The 21,101-nt window shown below is 45.9% G+C and overlaps 1 protein-coding gene and 2 long non-coding RNA genes across 8 annotated transcripts in view; 2 read left to right on the plus strand and 1 right to left on the minus strand.

The window, feature by feature from the left end:
• Window positions 1-13,630, plus strand: part of SCNN1D (sodium channel epithelial 1 subunit delta) — a 69,806-nt gene extending 56,176 nt beyond the window's left edge. For all 6 annotated transcript variants that reach the window (XM_083752638.1, XM_083752639.1, XM_083752640.1 and 3 more), the window contains exons 5-13: window positions 2,398-2,501; window positions 4,401-4,564; window positions 5,741-5,839; window positions 6,442-6,559; window positions 7,264-7,354; window positions 8,172-8,229; window positions 8,889-8,944; window positions 9,675-9,756; window positions 11,024-13,630. In XM_083752638.1, coding sequence (XP_083608764.1) covers window positions 2,398-2,501; window positions 4,401-4,564; window positions 5,741-5,839; window positions 6,442-6,559; window positions 7,264-7,354; window positions 8,172-8,229; window positions 8,889-8,944; window positions 9,675-9,756; window positions 11,024-11,419 — 1,168 coding nt within the window. In that variant the 3' untranslated portion in view covers window positions 11,420-13,630. The remainder of the gene's footprint in view (window positions 1-2,397; window positions 2,502-4,400; window positions 4,565-5,740; window positions 5,840-6,441; window positions 6,560-7,263; window positions 7,355-8,171; window positions 8,230-8,888; window positions 8,945-9,674; window positions 9,757-11,023) is intronic.
• Window positions 1-21,101, plus strand: part of LOC310850913 — a 169,449-nt gene that overhangs the window by 127,872 nt on the left and 20,476 nt on the right. The gene's annotated exons all lie outside the window — the stretch shown is intronic.
• On the minus strand, window positions 10,126-14,570 carry LOC310850933. Its single transcript, XR_014567489.1, has 2 exons — window positions 14,359-14,570; window positions 10,126-10,237 (listed from the first exon to the last, which is right to left on the minus strand). It is a non-coding gene; the product is annotated as an uncharacterized lncRNA (long non-coding RNA).

Below are 21,101 nucleotides of genomic sequence, written 5' to 3' on the forward strand. Positions count from 1 at the left end.
CTCAGGGGTACTGCAGGTACTTTGCGAAAGGAGCAGGGCAGGAAGTGCGAGAGAGGCGGAAGGTGGAGAGGGCAGGGAGGTGAACTCTGTTGCTATTGCCTTGGCCAAATGGGAGAGACAGTGTGGTGCAGTGGTTAGAGTGCCGGATTTGGGCCTGGGAAAGCAGGGTTCTGATCCCCACTTGGCCATGAAGTTGAGCCCAACCCCTAGAATCTTGGATGGCAAGCTCCCATCATCCTGGATTCTATTGGCTGTGCTGGTGTTAGTCCTGCTCATGATGTTCTTGGCCATAAATGAGGGCTTATCCACCCATAGCTTTTGCCCTGCTCTTTCCAGGCAGAGGTCCATGCTATAATGATCCATGTCCAAGAGGTTTCTGTGGGGCTATTTTGCTCCAAGCTTTTCCCACGAAAACCCATTCTTTAAAGTCAAATCGGAGCAAACGTCAATTCGGGTTTCCCCACAGATTGACGTTTGCTCCTACTGAGCTTTAAAGAGCTGTTTTTCATGGGGGGAAATCCGAGGGCGGAAAAGACCCAGAGCTTTAAATCATGGACAGTGCCTGGAGAAAGCAGATGAAAGGCAAGCATGGATATGCCCTAACTTAGGTTTGCTCCTTTCATCGGGCCTGTTCTGAGTTGAATTGAATTGGAAGCAACCCTCTCTTCTCAAAGTGGCCAACAAGCAGGACCAGAGCATGAAAGCAACTCTCCCCTCCTGCAGTTCCCAGCCACTGGTATTCAGTGGCAGCTGAATATAGTAGCTGAACCTAAAAAGCCTTGGGCGGTAGGAAGGTCTTCACCTTCTCCTTGCACCATAAAGTTCATCATGGCGCCAGATGTCCCTCCTTGGCGAGGCAACTTCAGAAGCAGGGCACTCTAGCAAGAAAAGACCCTCTCCTTTGTGGGAGCAGAACCTCTATGGTAGGGATTGTCTCCACTCTTAGTCCCACTGAAATTTATTCACCTCAGCCAGCCATGCCGCTACTGTACTTTCAATGAGTTTCCTCCAAGAGGGGCTAAGATGGGAAAGATCTCAAGGTGCGAGCAGGTAATGTAAAAAGGGCGTCAGTTTTGTGGATCAGACAGGAAGGCTGCCGGTGGCCTTACAAGACCTTTTACCTGTAAGAAGTCTCACTTTTGGAGACACCCTTCCCTTTGTACCACCTGCCAGTCCCCACGTGGCTTGGATGTGCTGCCATGAATTGACTCTTAACCATGGTGCTGTCGTGCAGCTGCCGGCTATCCTATTGCCTGGCCTTATCTCTTCTCTGTACAGTACAAGGTGTGACTGTACCAGTTGTTCCCTCGGTGGAGCCAAACTGGTCCCTGCCACCACCACCCCTGGGTCTGTTGTTGAAACAAGAAGCCGGCGGAGCTAACCACAAGGGCCCATCAAAACGCGTCGCTGATAATGAACCCAAGCAAACATTTGCTTAAGCGTTATCGGCTGGGACAAATTGCGGGTATTTGGCAGGCTCCTGTAAGTTTTAAGCAAACTTCCAGAGGGCGGAGCCTCTCTCGGTCTGCTGTACGATCTGCTCTTGTCCCAAGGCAAGATGACCTCACTCGTAAAAGTAACGGTCAGCTTTGGAATGCAGGTGTAATGTAGGGCCATGTTTCAACATCCACACCTTCGAGGTTGGAAACATAAAGCCCATAAATGCCAGTTACTGGAAACCACAGGAGCTGTTCTGCTTTGGAGCTTCCCATTGGGGCATCTGGTTGGCCACTGTGAGAACAGGATTCTGGACTATGAGTCATTGGCCTGATCCAAAAGGCTGTTCTTACGTTCTTATGGTGTCAATTGGATTGCCTTTATCTTATATTCCTTATATTTTATCCCTGTTCTTAAGCACTAGCTGCCCCCACTGCCCAATCCAAAATACCGCTGGTGAGGAGGGAAGGAGAGTGCTTATCATCTGAGGCTGATAGTATTCATAAAAGTCCCCCTTTCTCTGAGATGGCTTTTGTGATTAAATGTTTCAGCATGATCACATGGAACAAGATGCTTATCTCACCATATCCCCAGGGTTGTGAATAGTTAATGGGCACCCGCAGCAAAACATTTCAGTGTGGCATGCTCCTGTTCAGGGATCCAGCCAGCCATGCCCTTTCCAGGAGACTCCATTCTGTTCCATATCCTTTTCGAGGACATTGGTGAAGGCTGTAGAACAGGCATAGGCAAACTCGGCCCTACAGATGTTTGGGGACTATAACTCCCATCATCCCTAGCTAACAGGACCAGTGGTCAGGGATGATGGGAGTTGTAGTCCCAAAGCATCTGGAGAGCTGAGGAACTGGAGAAGTCCAGTGAACAAACGCTGGAAAGGGGAGAGCAACAAAAAATGCTCATATTTGATTTTGACCATTCCCCCTTTTCCTTCCTTCATTACAGTGAAACTGAGCACTTTCATCACCCCGTCTATGGAAGCTGTTACACTTTTAATAAAGGCGGGACAGATGAGTTCTGGAAAGCTTTGAAGCCTGGAATTGTTTACGGTAAGAACGGAGAAAAAGAATGTGCAGGCAGATAAGTGTGACTATTGGTCGCTTGCAAGGGTTAGGCTGTGTAGAGAGCTCATTATGTTCCACAGACGTGTTGCTTTAAATTGCAGAGATAAATCTAGATGTTGTGTCCCCCCTTGAGGCAATGAAGATCAGACACAGTTTGGTTCAGCTGGTGAATCAGTCAAAGTACATACTGTGAACCAAGAGAGCAAAATTATCAGAAACGGAATTTTCGCAGTCCAGCAGTTTCTGTGAGGGAAGGGGTAGCTGTCAGTTTGGCTGGGTGGGCATTTGCTTTCCAGCATACATAACCTGCCGTTTTATTACTGTCTTCAGAGTGTGTCCTTAGAGTGAAAACAGACCCAGTTATGTCCCAAATCAGATCAGGGCTGTGACACTGAAAAAATGGGTGGGTTAACCCTTTCCAGTAGGGTCATTTGCCTGATTAAAATAACCTTTGAAGCTGCTATTTGCCCAGCAGAGGGACAATATACGGGTATCATATGGGCACCTTTATGTCCCTTCCCCGCAAAATTGCTGCAAATAGCAGATCTGAGGATTGATTTTTATCAAGAAAATGACCCAGGTATAAAAGCTTAACCTCTCTCCCATAATGTGCTGTTCCTAAGGGGAAAGGTCAGGGAGGGAATGCGGGCAGGGTCAAACAATAGATGACCCTCAGGGGAGCTAGAGGAAGATATATTTGTAAAACAGCAAAACTGTGTTCTGGTTTTCATTGTTATAGCTTTCTCAACAGAAGTGCAATACCAAATTTTAAGACGGCAGGCAGGCAGGCAGGCAGACTTCAAGCTGACAGGGCCTAGTTTGATTTTTGCTGCCAGGGCAAGGTACACCCAATGGATCTAGGCCCAGAATGGCAGCTCAGGGGGCAGAGTGAGGAGGAGTGGGGTCACTCTATAACATACTAAGAGCCTTCTGGATCAGGCCAGTGGCCCATCTAACTGCGGAGGCAGAGCATAGCCATCATGGCTAATAACTTTTGATAGTCTTTTCCTCCACGAATCTCTCCAATCCTCTTTTGATACCATCCAAGTTGGTGCCTATCACTCCTTCAATGATTTCATAGTTTAACTGTGCATCATCCTCTAGGATAAGCTGAATATACGAAGGCAACTGAGCTATCGTAAATCGAGGATTTTAGTACTTTAAAACAATACACAATACCAACTGTAAAACAATTCAAATGTATGATCTAAAGGGCAGGGCGAGAAAACACCAGCAATTTAAATGCGCACTGAAATAAATGGTCTCTGGAGCTCTTAAGCTAGTAGACAATATTGAGCTATCTAGCTAGATCAAAGGTCTGACTCTGTATAAGGCAGCTTCTTATGTAACTGCCTTCAGGTGTGTTGGGGAAAGCTTTCCTGTCATCACCAGTGTAAACTTCAACTGCTAGCCCAGCCGTCTTCTGCATATGGAGTGCATCATCTTATCCTTTGCCTCAGATGGCAAAATGTCTTAGGCTGGCCCTGGGTCATTCCTACACACTAGGGATGATGATATATGTGAGATCTTGTGCCCATGAGGGTGTCTCTGACATCATAGTGAGCAACACAGAAGCGATTCCTCTGTCGTGTGGGCAGCCATTGCTTCCACAGCTGCTCACTGTTACCTCAGAGGCCAACTATGTAGGTGGAAATTTTGAGCAGGGTTCGGCCCCCTCCCACCAGAGCAATCCTTGAGGGGCATGTGCAATAAAAAGAGCTTTGGCCACACGCTGATGCCATTTCCTGTTTAGCAACTGACTGATGTCACTTCCTGCTTGGACGGAGCTGTGCTTTGACGACGAATCCCTTTGCTTTTTCCTCGGAGGGCCATTGGCCCCATCCAGCAGGTCCTTCTTACCTTCTTGTGTTTGTTTGGTTCCAGGACTCTCCCTTATCCTCAAAGTGGAGCAAAAGGACCACATCCCGCTGCTGTCCACCAAGGCGGGCGTGAGGGTGATGATCCACAGCCACAACCAGACTGCGTTCTTAGAGCATGAGGGGTTTGATATTCGGCCGGGGATTCAAACCACCATTGGGATCACACAGGTGAGCACCGGGGGGGGGGGGGGGAGTCTGAATGGGAAACAGGAAAAACCTTGTCATGTGTGGAGGAGAAAAAAACCTAAACACGTTGCAGAGTTCCCAAAAATAGACCAGAGGCAATTGTACTTCGTCCAACAGAACTTTACTGCTCTGGAAGGCAAATGAGCATAATGGTCACAAATCCAATACATTCAGAATTGGCACTGTCCATAAGAAATCCAGTTGCAGCAGACTTCACTTAAACTTAACAAGAACTTATAATAAGACTGAACCTTTACACTAAGAGTACAGAACGCCACACCAGAACAAAGAGATAGAGTCAGCATGACCTTGACAGAAAGGATAATAGAACCAGTTTCAACCAGCTGTACTCAGCTTCTCAGAAGGAATAACCCAAACAAGAACTTTCTGCCTGTTTCTTTCACATAGAAAGAAACCTTCCAGAACACTCTTGACCTAAGCAGAACAGGGAAGATCTCTACACATCAGATCAATACTTTTGTACTAAGAAATGTGGGGTGGTGGGGTGTCTGGGAGGCTTTCTGGCTGGAGGCAGAGCAGGGTAAAAGTGTTTTAATCAGCGGTTGGGAACCTCAGGCCCCGGAGCAAAATTCCTTCCGATCTGGCCCTTGACTCTCTCTTCCCAGGCCACATACCCCTCGCCCTGATTCACATCCCTGCTTTTACCTGGATAAATGCACCCTTGAACTCTGGTAGTGTCTCTTACTTGCCTGGATGGTGCATAGAGTGGGGTTTGTGTAAATGTGTATATAAACTAGCGAAAGTAAACCTTACATCCAATGCCACGCCCCCTTTTGGCTTTGTCCCCGCCCCCCGGAAGTTTGCCTCGAATGAATGCAGCCGTCGCTCCCCATCCCTGATGTTTTGAACTGGCATTCCAAATGGGGTTTTTGTTGCAATCCCAATTTGGGGGGGGATGTCGGAATGTTTGGGCTCTCCGAGTTCCACCCCACCAAACCTGCTGGGCACCAGCCACCACCAGACAGTTGACTTTCAATAACTGGCGACAGGCAATTGCAAGGGCCTCCTGTGGGGCTGATGTTGCTTTAGTGGGAGAGGGGAGAGACTCTTCCAGGTTTAGCTTCTTTATTTTGAATTGATTCTGGCCTGTATGCTAAACTCCAAGTGATATGCTCTTTCCTCCCTCCAACTACGCAGGACGAGGTGACTCGCTTAGACGGAAATTATGGCACATGTACAAAGGATGGAGATGATGTAGCTGTCAAGCTCATATACAACAGCACATACACGCAGCAGGTACAGCTAAAATAGAGGATTTGTTTTCCCACTTTATTTGTTTCTGCCTTTTTAAGATCCTGCCCCTTCCCATGTGTTGGATCACTCAAATAAATAGAGCAACCGGCTCACTGTCAAAGATCTGCCCAGTTAATTCAAATCAGGGTGTGAAATTCAGGCTAAGGAAGAGAGGGGAGAAATTTGATTCTGGTTTCGATCAAATCTACCTAGTTTTGTTTTTTTTGCAGTTTTTGAACTGAAGAGGTAAGCTGAAAAGGCAGGTCTCCTTCAGAATTTGCCCCAGTCCAAATTGTGCAGTGCAATTCTCCAGCCAAGTAATGTGTGCAAAGATTTACAGAGGCAAAGTTTCCATAAGAACGCATGTGTTATTGCAAATACCAAGCAAGCATGCATTCTATTGGGGGAAATTGTTTTGCAGTGGTGGGTTTGGCTCTTCTCCTTCACCATTGGTGGCAAAATGAATTGGGATAGCCCTTCCCATTAAGGTAACACCTATCTACCCCACTAGCGGATCTGAAGCAAAAGGCTTGAGGCACCAGAGAAATTTGACTTACAGCACTTTATTTTGTTCTATCTCCCCATCCCATTTCACTGCCCCATAGGCTTGCTTGCATTCATGTTTCCAGAGGAAAATGATTGAAGACTGTGGTTGTGGGTACTATTACTACCCACTGCCTCCAGGAACAGAGTACTGCAACTATAACAAGCATCATAATTGGGGTAAGGAGAAGCCACACACACGTGGTTAAATGTGTTCAGAATGACTTGATTTGGCCAATGGCACAGAGTCTATATGTAGCCTGGCTAGCTGTTTCCCCATGACAGCCAATGTGGTGCCTGCAAATGTTGCTAGACTCCAGCTCCCATCATTTCTGTCCATTGGCCACATTGTCTGGGGCTGATGGGAGTTCCAACAAAATTGGGAGGCATACCTGAACTAGGGTGGATGCTTATACAACAAGAGAGAGAGAGAGAGAGAGAGAGAGAGAGAGAGAGAGAGAGAGAACACCAAAGAGGACACATAATGTGAATACTTTGTATGAGCTGACTCAGGGGTAGAGAATCTCAAGCCCAGGGTCTAGATGTGGCCTTTCACAGTCTGGTCTTTGGGATTCTCATTCAAGCAAAGCATGTTCAGCTAGGAGATGGAAGTGCTGATCAAACTGTATTCAGCTGAAAACAGGAAGTGACAGCCAAACTGCTAAATTGGAAACAGGAAGTGCTAATCAAAGTGGGTTCAATTTGAAGCAGGAAGTGCCACTCAAACTAAGTTCAGCTGCAAACAGGAAATGTTGATCAGACAATGTTGGGGGTTGGTTTGGACAAGGACCCTTCATGATGGCAGAACAGGGCTGTCCTCAATTATTTGCCTGTGGCAGCTGCATCCTATTGAACTTGTTCCTCTTATTTTCCCCCTCCTGTAGGTCATTGCTTCTATCTCCTGTACAATCGCATGTACAGTCAAGATGCCACTCATACCGAATCCTGTTTTGACAAATGCCACAGACCATGCAAGTGAGTAGCAAAGGCATTTGACGCATTCGAATGGTAGCAGGGTCAAGCTTAGCATGGACCAGATATGTGCCTTTTCATTGACTGGCCCACTAGATAGCTACCTCCTCTCCTCAATCTCTTTTGAGCCATACATGCAGGTCCCACTATTGGTCTGCTTGTTATGTGAAGATTCACTTATCCAAACGCAAAAAAAAAATAATTGCCTTGCTACACACTCAGTTGATTCAGACATCCAAACAGCCAGAGTCTGCCCACTTCCATACTTGTTTATGCTTTGCTGGTCAGCGGCAACCATTTTCAGGCAGAAACCATGGAGAAAAGGAATGGGGAGAGAGATCAGATAAATCAGGGAGCAGGAAAGGAAACCAGTTTTTCCTTTGTCTCTCTCTTGCTGGTTGGCTGTAGCAATTTAAGGAAGAAACCATGGTAGGAGGGGGGAGGAAAATCATGGATCAGAAATGTTCGCATAGGAAATAATGGAAACTGTCATCTTGTTAGCTGAATGGTCGCCTAACGAACAATTTCCAGCGAACTCGCTGTGTTCAGTAAGTGCGACCTGCATGTAGATCACCCAAGGGTGCACACGGGCATCCAGGCATTACAGCCTTTTCAGGCTAGTGGACACTTTGGAAATGTTGAGAACATACTGTGGGTTCCAGTCACCAACTGGCTGCCATGGGGGTGTGACATGACATAAAATGGCCGCCACATCTCAAAGTATAGAAAAGGAGACGGGACCATAAAATGTTCACTGTAGCTTTTGTTCTGATGCAGCAGGGTTCCTCGTAACCTTTTTACATTCTTGTCTTCTTGACAGCGAGACTTGGTACAAACTTTCAGCAGGATATGCAAAGTGGCCCTCGACCAAATCTGAGGTAAAGTATAACTTATGTGGAGTTCAGAGTGGGGGAGGATGCTAATTTTTCAATGTTCTCCCAAGCTGGCTAATGATAGTCACTTACCAATCAGGGAGCCTGCTGCAGTGAACATACAACCAATCAAGGAGCCAGTCACCTGTGGTGTGTGCTCCAATAAGGAGGAGAATTTAACTGTTTCTTCTGCCTCCTTAAACATCTGATAGGGTGCAACAGGTCCACCATAGTGATGTCAAATTCCCTTTTTAAAAAAATGAGAGCAAAGAAAATATATTAAGCATATTGATGAAACTTCTAAGGGCAAACAAAAAGTTTTGAATGGTCAATATATTTTTAAACACTTGATAGTCGCGTTACTTCTGCCTTGCTTGTATGTATCGGTTTTTATTATTACAATTTGCCAACTACTCTACTGCACTGTGCTTCCCTGCCTTTAACAGCCGCTTGACCCAAAGGCCTTCATAGGTGGTCATTTTTATCCCAATGGCATGTTAAGCTTCACTGCAAAGCAAGCTTCCGTTAAGAGCCCAAGAGCAAGCCCAGCTGATATTTTGGACAGCTGGCAGCTCCCCTATGCCATCCCTGGCACAATGCCACTTGAACCATCTGCTGTGTCTGCTTCCAGATTTTGAACCCTGTTCCTGTGTCTTTCTTTTTAGAAATGGATTCACAAAGCTTTGGAAGCCCAGAACAGATACAATGCCACTGGCGACAGGTTAGTCACATTGTTTTTTCTACTGGGGGGTGCTGCTGCTGCTCTGTCAAGTCCTTCTCTTTTACCATAAATGCAAGATTATTTGGCAACTGTCTTCAGAACTGGCATCTATGGTGAAGTGCTAAATTTTGAAGTGTAGGAGCTATAGCTTCAAGAAAAGTCCACTTACATGGCACTATACCAAATTTATTTTGATCAGTCCAACTGCAATCCTGTGCGTAGTTAGCTGGGGAGGGTACACCATGGTATTCACTGGTCCTTGCTTCTGACTGTACCAGTTCAGTTTGCATTTTAACAAAAGGGCCTCAACCATCTGGAGCAAAGGAACACACAGAGTGAGGTTGTTTGGTCCACCTAACTCAGTGTTGCCTACACTGACTGGCAGTGTCTCTCCGCAATTTTGTCAAAAGTTCCCTCAACCAAATTTACACTGGACAGTTTTGGATGTTTTGGATAATTTTTTATATATAACCGACGGATGAAGAATTTGCAGTTCTCTTTTTTTCCTCCTCCTCTTGCTTTTTTCCTTCCCCCTTTTCTTTTTTCTTTTCTTCATTTGGGTTTGTTTTTATTTAATTAGGGGTTTTTTTAAAAAAAACTTTGATAAAACGATACTGTATATTTGATATTAACCTTCATGTATTTTCTTTCAAACTGTAATAAAATGTATTGGGAGGGACAGACAAATTTACAAATGGACTAAATCGATCTCGACGCTCTCTTTCCTCAGTTTCAGAAAAGATATTGCCAAGGTGAACATTTACTACGAGCGACTAAACTACAATTCTTGGGATGAATCTCCTGAATATACAGTAAGTTGAAGTTGTGTGTTTATTTGGCCCACATTAACTTTAGTTAGTCATGTTCATTCACTTGAAATGGGTTTACTCTGAGTGTAGCTAAGTGACTGCTACCCAGTATCTACTCAGAAGTAAGTCCTCTTGAATTCATTGGGGCATACTCCCAGGTAAGTGGGGTTCGGATCACCACCTTCGTCATGAGTTAAGGACCACTGGTTTCCATGGCAACCAGCTGCAGCTAACGATAGGCACCCATAGTATTCATGCTTACCTGGAAGTAAGTCCCATTGAACCCAATTACTGTGCTAGTGAGCAAGCATGCAGAGAATTATGCTGTCAACTTGGATCCAACCCAACTTAAACAGCAGTTAGAAACAACTATTACCAAAGAAAGGAATTCATTTCTATTTGCATCTTGTTCTTCGGCTAAACAAATTCTCCCGGAGCACCTTAGAATGATCAGGAATCAGACGCCACTCCCCTGTCTTAGAATCTAAAAATTACAACAGAAGGGGAAATGAGATTAGGAGGGAGGAGAGAAAAAACATACATAATGTTCTTAGCCTTTATAAGTTCTTTGAAACTGATAGCAGAGGCCACATAAAGTTGCCCTTCCGCAAACAAATCCGTAAGGAAGACAAGCAGCAATTACAAATGAAATAAAACTAGGAACAGAAAGAAAGGACAACTCGGCAGGTAAACGAAGATATTTGCGGAAGAGAAACACATTCTATCCATCTAAGTCATACTCAGAGTAGATGCACAAAAATTAATGGCCATGACTAAGTTAGATCCATAAACGTTGATGGGTTGACTCCATGTGGGATATTAATGTTGGCTGCAACATATAGGGTCACAGCAGTGTCTAACCTGGGGCTGGGGCAGCTAAAGTCCAGGGGCCAAGTGTGGCCCCCCAGGCCTCTCCATCTGGCCCTAGGAACCCTTCCCAGGCCACTCCCTTCCCCAGCCCTACTTCACCCTCCCTGAGTGCTTTGACCTGGCTGGAATGTGTCCTTGAACTCTGATCACGTCTCTTACTTTCCTGGATAGAGGATTGAGAGAGGTTCCGGTGTGTGTGTGTGTGTGTATGTGTGTGTGTGTGTGTGTGTAGAAACTAGTCTACTTGTACAAAGGGTAAAACTGACGCTTGTTGCTACACCCATTTATGCCTCTGGTCCTCTCACCACTGGCGTGCGGCTCCCCAGAAGGCTATGTGGCCCTCACTCTGCAAAGGACTCCCCGCCAATCGGTCTAATCAGATGGTCTATGTTTTCCCTAGGAATCCCAGATGATGTCCAACATGGGAAGCAACTGGAGTCTCTGGTTTGGGTCATCGGTGCTGTCAGTGGTGGAGCTGCTGGAGTTCCTCGTGGATGCCGCCATCTTGTCTCTCATCTTCCTCTACCGTCAGTTCACGGCTAAGAGGACACATAAGGTGTCTCGACCCCCAAACATCCCGAGCATAAGCTTGACTTTGGAGAAGTACCGCTATGTGGAGGAAGGCCTGGCCAGCACCCAGGATATCACAAAACCTTACACCAGCGATGGCACTGGCACCCCATGCCAAGACACAAAATATAGCACATACCAGATGCCTGAGCTCTACCCAAGTGTGGTGCTGAATGGATTCAAGCACCGGAAAGAGCAGAGCATAGATATGCGCCTCAACAGCTAATGGCGTCCAAAGAGAATGGATCTTGGAGAACTACAAACCTACCTTCATACCTTTGAAGAAGAGCTGCTTTTGTGGGGAATTGTGGCCAGTACAGTTGTGACTGCTGACCCAGAAATGCTGGCTCAGAAGTGCTGGACTGATGGGGCCCAGCCTCCAACAGGAGACTGAGTCTGTGACTTTTCTCTTCTGAACCTCCTCGGACAGTTCTGTGGCAAACAAGATGGAGCCCAGGGAAGCGAGGTTTTTCATCCAGCGACTTGGGGTCAGATTTGCAACGCGTTCCGTTAATGAGGGAGGTGTCCGAATGAAGCCTCGCCCAGGCAAACACTGACAATTCCTTTCTGACTGGTTCCTTGGTTGACTTGAAGACCCCCTTTCCCCCCTCATGTTATTTGTTCCACGGTATTCTTTTCAGAGATGACTGACCTGTGGCCTTCTTTCTTATGAAAGAAGTCTATTTTTTTATTTTCGTTTTTTCATCTGAGGGAAGAGGAAAGCCAGAGAGTGACTGGCGGTTATCCAGTTCCCTATAAAAAGCCACAACCGTAGCTTCCCGCTGAAGCTCTCCTGAGGGAACCAGATTCAACTGGGCATCCCTGGGCAAAGAGGCTGGACCGTCAACATTTCACAGGTGTCTCCGAGTTAAATGTTAAACAGCCCACACATTAAAAAATGTGTCTAGCGAACATTTATGAGGCTATGTTCTCTTCTGTCTGTGCTAACAGTGCCTCTGGGATCCCAGAGGGATGCAATGAATACTTGAGCGTGCTGATTATAATGCCCACGGTACCTCTTCTGTTTGACAGGTAGTTCTTTCCTGTTTGAGCTCTGAAATCTGTGGCAAGGAACGTGTTTTTAATTATGATTGCGTGCTGCCTCTGTTAAAATGTGAAGTTCAGGGTTTATAAGCTGAGTTCTTGGAGAAGAAGAAAAACAGTAGCTTGCATGGAGCAGGATAGGTGCCCAAGAACCCCCAGTGTCTAGCCTAGCAACTGCCTGTACTCAGGTTACAGCGCCCCCTTCAGGTGGCAAAGGAACAACACTATGCAAAGTCAGCTCTTTTGAGTGGCTGGCAGTGCGACAGCTTCTGATTGGTCGTTCTCCACTCAGGAAATTAGTTACAGGGCACTTTTTAATATTACATTTTACTGGTGAATTTGGAAGCCAATATCAACTTTTCAAATGGATTTCTTTACCTATTTCCCCTCTTCAGACCTCAAAATCCAACCATGTCCATAATGGCTGCTGTTCTTTTTAAAGTAAATGGATATATACTTGCAAGCACATTGAACTTTTGCTTTACACAAAATGTGCCAGATTTCTCCTTTGCATAATGATTTCTTGATTTAAAGAAAAGAGAAATGTTCTAACTGTATTCAGAAGATTGCTTTGTCATAATGGACATCCAGAAATACTGAACTATAAAATATTTAGTTTTATACAGCAAATAGATGTCTGGATGTACCAGAAAGCTTTATTGATGATCACCAGAGCTCAGGGCTGTACCACACTTTATGCATCCAGGGGTCCTTCAGTCATCCCTGTTCATCACTTGAAGTTTGCCATGCCAAGTGGCAATTTACCTGCCTGAGCCTTTCTGAGGGAGAAACTTGACTGCACGCTCACAGAGCAATCTAAGCTGGGGGGTCAGCACTATGCCTGTGTTAGTCCTCAAATGATAAACATGTCTCTCTGAATAAGTCCAAGTAGCATTGTTTCAGCAAGGGGGAGTTGGAATCTATCCCCACACTGTTGGGATCACTATGGATCCGACTAAGCCCCATGCAGAGAAGACCCATTGAATTTAATGAATCTAAATTGGTCGTGTCCATTAACCTCAGTAGCATGGCTAGTGTTGGATAGAATCCTGTAAATATCTATCTATCTATTATTTTCTACGAATGAAATATGTACTGTATATCCATCTGCCTTGCTGTTGAATTCTATGATGGTTGGATACAGATGCATTTTGAAGGAGAATATTTGACCGTTATTTATTTTGAGTGTGTGCATGTATGAGAGGGAGAGGGGGCAGAATTATGGAAAGTGACCTCTTTTTGTGGTTGTGTAACTTAATAATTTATTGTGCTCCTATTTTGTCCCCACTACCTACCCCTTCGCCTTGTTGAAGGTTAAAAAGAGCAAAACTATGCAATCTGCACTGGTTGTTTTGTAATCTTTCTGTAATAAAATGCTGCAGGTGTCTTTTCATACTGACTAGCATCTTTTATTTGGGGCTTGAAATTTCTTGGGGTAAACTGAGATGAAGCTCATCGTGCTAAGGGGAGCACGGCGCAGTTTGCCCCCACTGCTGATTATTCCCTAGTGGGGCGGGAGCCCAAAAAGTAGGTGGAGCCGGAGCCAACGATTGGCTGAGTAAGAGCCAATAGCAGGCAGCACCAAGTCCTCATACTTTTGTCCCCATCCTCCTTCCTGCCAAGTTCTACAAGGGACAACACCTGAAACTCGGGTGGAGGAAGGTGACAGTCAGGGTCTCACTGTGGACTGGATGTAAATAAGTCAGGTGGAGTTGGAGGAATCCAGTTGAGTTTGATGGGGCAGTGGCCCATTTGCCTTAATGGACCTGCCCCTACAGCCTGGAAGAGCCATGATGGGCTTGGATATCTAATTATCGCTCAAATGGAAATCACCAGAGCTTGGGTCATTAAGATTTAAAAGCAACTAGTTCAACTTCCCCCTGTCCGAAAAGCCACTAGCTCCAGTTCACCTTCATTCTTTCACAAAACAAACGGGTTCCATCCAAACTCATCCAAGTGAAAGAGGAAGAAGAAGAAGAAGAAAATTCAGAATATTATGAGCTGCTGCACTTCAGTAGACGGTCCAAAATTGGACCCACATATAAGTAATAAGATGGCTGACAGAAAGTCATCCACTGATATTTTCCCCATAATTGTATTTCCATACAAGAAAAGCCTTACCCGGCTGAATTTATTCCATCCAAGGCATCTGTCACTTTGTTTTTGTGCTTCTCGCTGCAAGATGCTCCTGTTGGAAAGGAGAAAGAAAACACAGGAAATGCCTCACATTCCTTCCTTTTAGTTACTTGGCAAAAGTGGTTAAGTGACTAAGTATCCTTAGCAGCAGCAATGCCATTGTATCTGCCTAAAAAGCCATAGAACATTGCCTTCACCGTTTGTTTGCTTTCTTACTTTCTTTATTATAAACCAAGTTTTTCCTTTAAAAAAGGCAAGCAAGCAAATATTCTGGGCCTCCTGCATTGTGGGTGGGAGTGGGGAGAGATGAATATGAACTAGAAATTGTTTTAAGTTCTATCCCAAAATAAACTTAATTCACATTTACTTCAGCAGGGAATTATGAAAACCACTTTGGGGTCTAATTTAAGGTATGTGTGTGTTTTATACAGTAACTAGTTCAGGGAACTTCATTCCAAGCCTTGGAAAACACATGATTTGTATTTGGACCTCTAAAATTCCCAGTAAAAAAGCTAGCAGGACCACTCTGAAATCCTGGAGACCCACAGTCAGTGTAAACCAGTGTTCTTCAACCGTAGGTTGTAGTTGAACTACAATTCCTTTTATCCTCAGACAGTTTAGTCCATGGACAGATTATGGTCCAAAGTTGTGGTCCAAAGATGGTTAGGCATGGGGTACCCGTGGCCCTCCAGATGTTCCTCATTCCCATCAGCCCCAAGAAGCATGGTCATGGGTAAGAAGAGTTGTAGCTCAACAACATCTGGAGGTCTGACGTTCTCCATTCATGGGGAAGGTCCTAAATTTAACCCTCAGCATCTTCAGAAGCCTGTCTGAAACACTGCAGAGATTCGGCCAGTCAGTGTACACAATACTGAGCTAGATGGACAAATGGTCTAACTCGGAATACGGCTGCTTCCCAAGTTTCCATGTCGTTCAACTGGATGGTTGTTTTCTTCCATTGCCATGGGGCGCTGCCTGCCTTACTCATCTTGCCAATTTAGGCAACTCCCTCAGCCAAGAAGTCAGCCAGAGAAGGATCAAAAAAGGCCAGTAGGAAACATGCAACTGTCCTCCCCAGTGATGCCAAGCCCTGCAAATCCTTGCTGAGTTATTTCGTGGTTGTTGTTCTTAGCCTGTTGGTTGAAAAACAACAGCACAAATTGCAGCAAGCATTTAACAGGCGACTGAATTCACTCATCCCTTGGCCACCCCCACAAACCAAAGCCATTCCAATTACCAGGCTTATATAAGTAAGTGTGAAAGCCTGCAGGAATGTTGTCCAAGGAACACCTCAATGAAAGGGGAGGATATTGGGCTTCCCCAAATTATGACATACCCCCAACCTGCCGATTGACAGGCTTGATGCAGCCAAAGTTATGGCAATGGCAGTCATCCTGTGAGCAGATGACTCACAGTAGGTTAAACAGTCATGGTGGAAATCCAGTTTCTTCTCACCACTGAAGGTACAGAGGTATCCAGTAGGTGGCTGGTGCCCACTGAGAATGGAAGGCAGAGGTGCAGTAGTCTAGGGGCTGAGGACCCATTGTGATTTCTGTGGCCTGGTCCCTGTTTCCAGTTTCCTAGAGCCAACCAATCAGCAGGAAAGCGGAGTTTTCTATCCACTGAGAAGAGGCCTTCTCACCTTCCTGCTGATTGGAACCAATCAGGTGAGTCAGCCACCGAGGATCGGCTCCTAGGGTCACTCTGGAGAAGGCACCTGGGAAGGACACTAAAGAGGAGTTGTGATTCTGGTGGCTTCCCAGAGGCATGAGAGAACACTGAGCTGGACTAGATGGGCCTTCTTGGGTTCTTGTGAGTGACAGAGAGGGAGGCCTGTTGCCTTCATGCCCTGCTGTCAGGGACTGGGCAGAGGAGGAATGGTGGAGACTGCCTCCCCACGTGTGACCTTTCCAGAGAAGAAGACAGTTCAGAACTACAACAGGGGATTGAGGGAGGTCTCAGCTCAGAGGCGGATGAGGTGGAAAGCTGGAAAATAATGGGAGAGGAGGAGGAGGAGGACTCACCAGGGGGTGACAGCTGACGGACACAGTGTCTTTAGAAATCATTCCAGACCTGCCCCCCTCTCTCCCAGAACCCGGCAAGCCTTGAAAGTAGGAGAGCAAAGAGCTCAAAGGCAGAGGGCAGTTTTCACTCGGGACAATGTCATTATTCCAATAGGCTGCCTTCTGTAAATATTGAATAAAAAGCAGATGGTAAGAACTTTTCCTTGTCTTATATGTCCCTGGAAACCGGCCGTGGGAGTTGCTTCCTCTGCCACCTGACACCTGGCCACCAGTATCCTGGAGGCATCTGATTGGCCACTGTCAGAACCGGATGCTGGACTAGACAGTCCATTGGCCAGACCCAGTAGAGCACTTCTTAGGTTCCGCAGGTTCCCCTCACTCAAAGCTCAAAATACCAGCTTGAGCCAAGGTTGAGTGGTTGTGTTTGGAGGAGGGAAGGAAACTTCTTGGTTGTTGAGTTAACTCGAAAGGGAAGCTGAAAGTCACAGGGAAAGACTAGTAAGTAGGTGGGACATCTGTCAGATGGAAGTGGGTGGTGAATAAATGATATTATAAATGGGTGGCAATGAGTTAGGAGATTAACTGATTAACTGCATTGCATTCATCCCATACTTCAGATAACAGTGAATTGGACTTAATTGTTCATCAGACACTGCTGACAGCTGCTAATTCCAGGTAATTGTCAGTGAAACCCAGGCTAGAAGGGTTTACCAACACCTATGCTGTTGCTTAGATTTAAGAACAGAAGAAGAGTCTGGCTACTGGATCAGGCCTATAGCCTGTCTAGTCCAGCACCCTGTTCTTACAGTGGTCAACCACTGGGAAACTTCAAGCAGGAGCTGAGCACATCAGCACTCGGCTGGTAAGCAGTGGTAGCCTTCTCCTCCATGGGACGGAAGCAGAATCAGGCTCAAACTCAGGAGAGACACTTCCTAACAGGACAGGCTGTTTTGACAGTAGAACAGTCTGCCTTGGGAAGGGATGGACTCTTCTCAAGTGGAGGCATTCAGATGAGGTGCTACAAATCCTCCAATGGGGGCTGCGTGATGACCGCCTTACATTTTTATGTATATAGGAAAGATAGCGTGGATGAGGGCTCAGCCCCACCCAAGTGGGGAGAAATTCAGCACAGCCGTGCTGATCAAAATCAGCTCACCCAGCCAGGCTGACAAGTCGTGTGACTCGCCTGTGGTTTGAGCATGGAGGAATTGCCCCCAGCTCATGGGTGTGTAGCATCTTAAAAAGCAGAGACATCACCTTGCCAACAAATGTCCGTATAGTTAAAGCCATGGTTTCCCCAGTAGTGAAGTATGGAAGTGAGAGCTGGACCATCAAGAAGGCTGATCGCCGAAGAATTGATGCTTTTGGATTATGGTGCTGGAGAGTCCTATGGACTGCAAGAAGATCAAACCTCACCATTCTGAAGGAAATCAGCCCTGAGTACTCACTGGGTGCTCATCCTGAAGCTGAGACTCCAATACTTTGGCCACCTCATGAGAAGAGAAGACTCCTTGGAAAAGACCCTGATGTTGGGAAAGATGGAGGGCACAAGGAGAAGGGAATAACAGAGGACGAGATGGTTGGACAGTGTTCTCGAAGCTACAAACATGAGTCTGACGAAACTGCGGGGAGGCAGTGGAAGACAGGAGTGCCTGGCGTGCTCTGGTCCATGGGGTCACGAAGAGTCAGACACAACTAAACAACTAAACAACATGGGTGTGTTGGTGGAGAATGGCCATAACTCAATGACAGAGCACAGGCTTGGCAAGATCCAATCCTTGTTTTCTCTGGTTGAAATGAGGTGGGTGTGAGGATTGCAGCTTTGGGAATAACCTCAGAGGATAAGCAATGCTGGGCAAGAGAGACGAGTAGCCTGACTCAGCCTAAGGCAGCTCTATAGGAGCAAATCGTAAGCTGGTATGTCAATAGCTACAGCCTACATGAAGATGGGCTCCAGATGGCCTCTACTGCCCTCTATTGGCTGGAATCAACTGTGCTTGTTTTATTTATCCATTCAGGAAGGTGATGCAGCATTCCTGGGAGTGAATGCTAAGCAAAATTTCTTTCACATCACTGGGTAGGAGTGGAATTCTTGCTGCTCAAGGCTTACTATCGATGTTACTGGGGTGGTTGCAAAAGGTTCAGATCCCCCCTTCCTCTAAAAAAGCAAGCTAACCAAATACTACTACTTTGATCATAAACTAGCAAAATACATCAGAATACATCAGACACCAATGGGAAACCACAGCAACTGATGTTGACTGCCACAGTTCCTGTCATCCTGTCAATTTTGGTTTCTCTCCATTTCTCCTTCAGTCAATTTTCAATTCAGTTCTCATTCATGCATCAGTTTGTGATTATTATTATTAAAAAAAAATCATGAAAATCAGTTAGGATTCTAGGAAGGATGTGAACTCATACACATGTTTTTGTACATACCGGTAATTTTGCCAGGCACAAAAATTTATGCATGCAGTTTTTCTGACAATAACACACATTTGCATGTTATTTTCACTAATGCATGCATCTCAATAACACTCTTTTGTACATTGGTTGGAGAACTGCAAAATGTTTGCCAAAATGTTGGCAGTTTGAATCCCCGCAACAGGGTGAGCTCCTGTTGCTCGGTTCCTACATCTGCCAACCTAGCAGTTCCAAAGCACGTCAAAGTGCAAGTAGATAAATAGGTACCACTCAGGCGGGAAGGTAAACGCCGTTTCCGTGTGCTGCTCTGGTTCGCCAGAAGCAGCTTAGTCATGCTGGCCACATGACCCAGAAGCTGTCTGCGGACAAACGCCAGCTCCCTCGGCCTATAGAGTGAGATGAGCGCCGCAACCCCAGAGTCATCTGCGACTGGACCTAACGGCCAGGGGTACCTTTACCTTTAGGGCACTGTTTCAGTTTGCATATTGTTACGGGAAGCACAAATCAAGTAGAAAAGTGGGAAAACCAAACCCACCCCATCCCTCATGCCAGGAGAACATTTCTTAGCTGTGTCAGCTAAGTTAGAGTAGACCCATTGAAATGAATATGGGCTTTTTGACCTCATCCACCAAGACTCTTCTTTTCCATGTGATTAACATAGGGAGTAGAGAGTTAAAGAGACATTTCTCACTACCTCAGTCCATATGGGACCAGGCCATGTTAGTTTGCATTTCCTAGTGCAGAAAGTATTGATCTGATGTGTAGAGATCTTTCCCATTTTGCTTAATTCAAGAGGGTTCTGGAAGCTTCTGGAAGCTTCTCTGTGTGAAAGAAACAAACAGAAGGTTCATGATGTTTGGGTTGTTCCTTCAGAGAAGCTGAGTTCAGCTGGCTTAAACTGGTTCTCTGATCTCTTTCTGTCAGGGTCATGCTGACTATGATTGTGAGGCCAGAAGGAGCCTGGGTTCTACTTTCTGTTTCTATAGCTCTTCCTTCTGATGTGGTGCTCTGTATATAGTGTTAAGATTTAGATTTATTATAAGTTATTGTAAGTTTAAATTAAGTCTGCTGTGACTGGATTTCTTATGGACAGTGCCAATCCTGAATGTATTGGATTTGTGACCATTATGCTCATTTGCCTTCAGTAGCAGTAAAGCTCTGCTGGAAGAAATATTAATTTCGTTTGGTCTATTTTTGGGGAATCCTGCAATGTGTTTAAGTTGTTGCTTTGCAAACTATACACTGGAATCTGGATCAATATTGAGTAGAATCCAATGACAGGCCAGACTATGTGTTCACCTAATTGAGTATTGTCTACATCATGAATAGGAAACCTATGGCCTTCCAGATGTTGTTGGACTCCATTTCCCATCATCCTCAGCCATCATGGCCAATGGAATCAGAATTGATGGGAGCTGCATTGCAGCATTCTAAGGTTGCATTCAACTTCCTACTCAGAGGAGATGCATTGGAACCAAGTTAGTCATTTCAGTGGGTCTACTCGGGTGGTGCTGTGGGTTAAACCACAGAGCCTAGGACTTGCCGATCAGAAGGTCAGCGGTTCAAATCCCCACAACAGGGTGAGTTCCCGTTGCTTGGTCCCAGCTCCTGCCAACCTAGCAGTTCGAAAGCACATCAAGTGCAAGTAGATCAATAAGTACCGCTCCTGCGGGAAGGTAAATGGCATTTCCATGCGCAGCTCTAGTTTGCCAGAAGCGGCTTAGTCATTCTGGCCACATGACCCGGAAGCTGTACACCGGCTCCCTTGGCCAATAAAGCGAGATGAGCGTCGCAACCCCAGAGTCAGCCATGACTGGACCTAATGGTTAGGGGTCCCTTTCCCTTTATCTTTACTCTGAATATCACTATTGTTGGATACCACCTAAGGCTAGAGGAAGAAACGTGATTCAGTTTGTCTTTAGAACCTCATACTGCCTGAGTTCAAACGCTACAGAAGCATCAGGTCTCGGAGCCTAGAAGAGCTGGTTTGGTCCAAGCCAACAAAGAGCTATGTTGACAGTGCTTGGGAAAGGCGGGTGGTGGAGAGGTTGAAACTGGATTTGCAAAAAAAGAGCTGCAGCTCCAAAGAGAAGACCCATCACCCTGAGCTATCAATTCTTTCTTCCCAAAGCAGTGCACAGACTGAAACACTGCTGCTGCTGTTGTTATCCGTCTGTCTCGAGAGACAATAGAGTGAGCCTCGGTGGACAAAGTCAAAATTTGCAGCACCAAGCTGACCTTCCCAGGGCACAAGCCTGGGCAGTGTGTGTGGAGGTCCTG

This window comes from Podarcis gaigeae (genome assembly GCF_964106915.1).
Source record: "Podarcis gaigeae genome assembly, chromosome: 8".
Lineage (NCBI taxonomy): Eukaryota > Metazoa > Chordata > Lepidosauria > Squamata > Lacertidae > Podarcis > Podarcis gaigeae.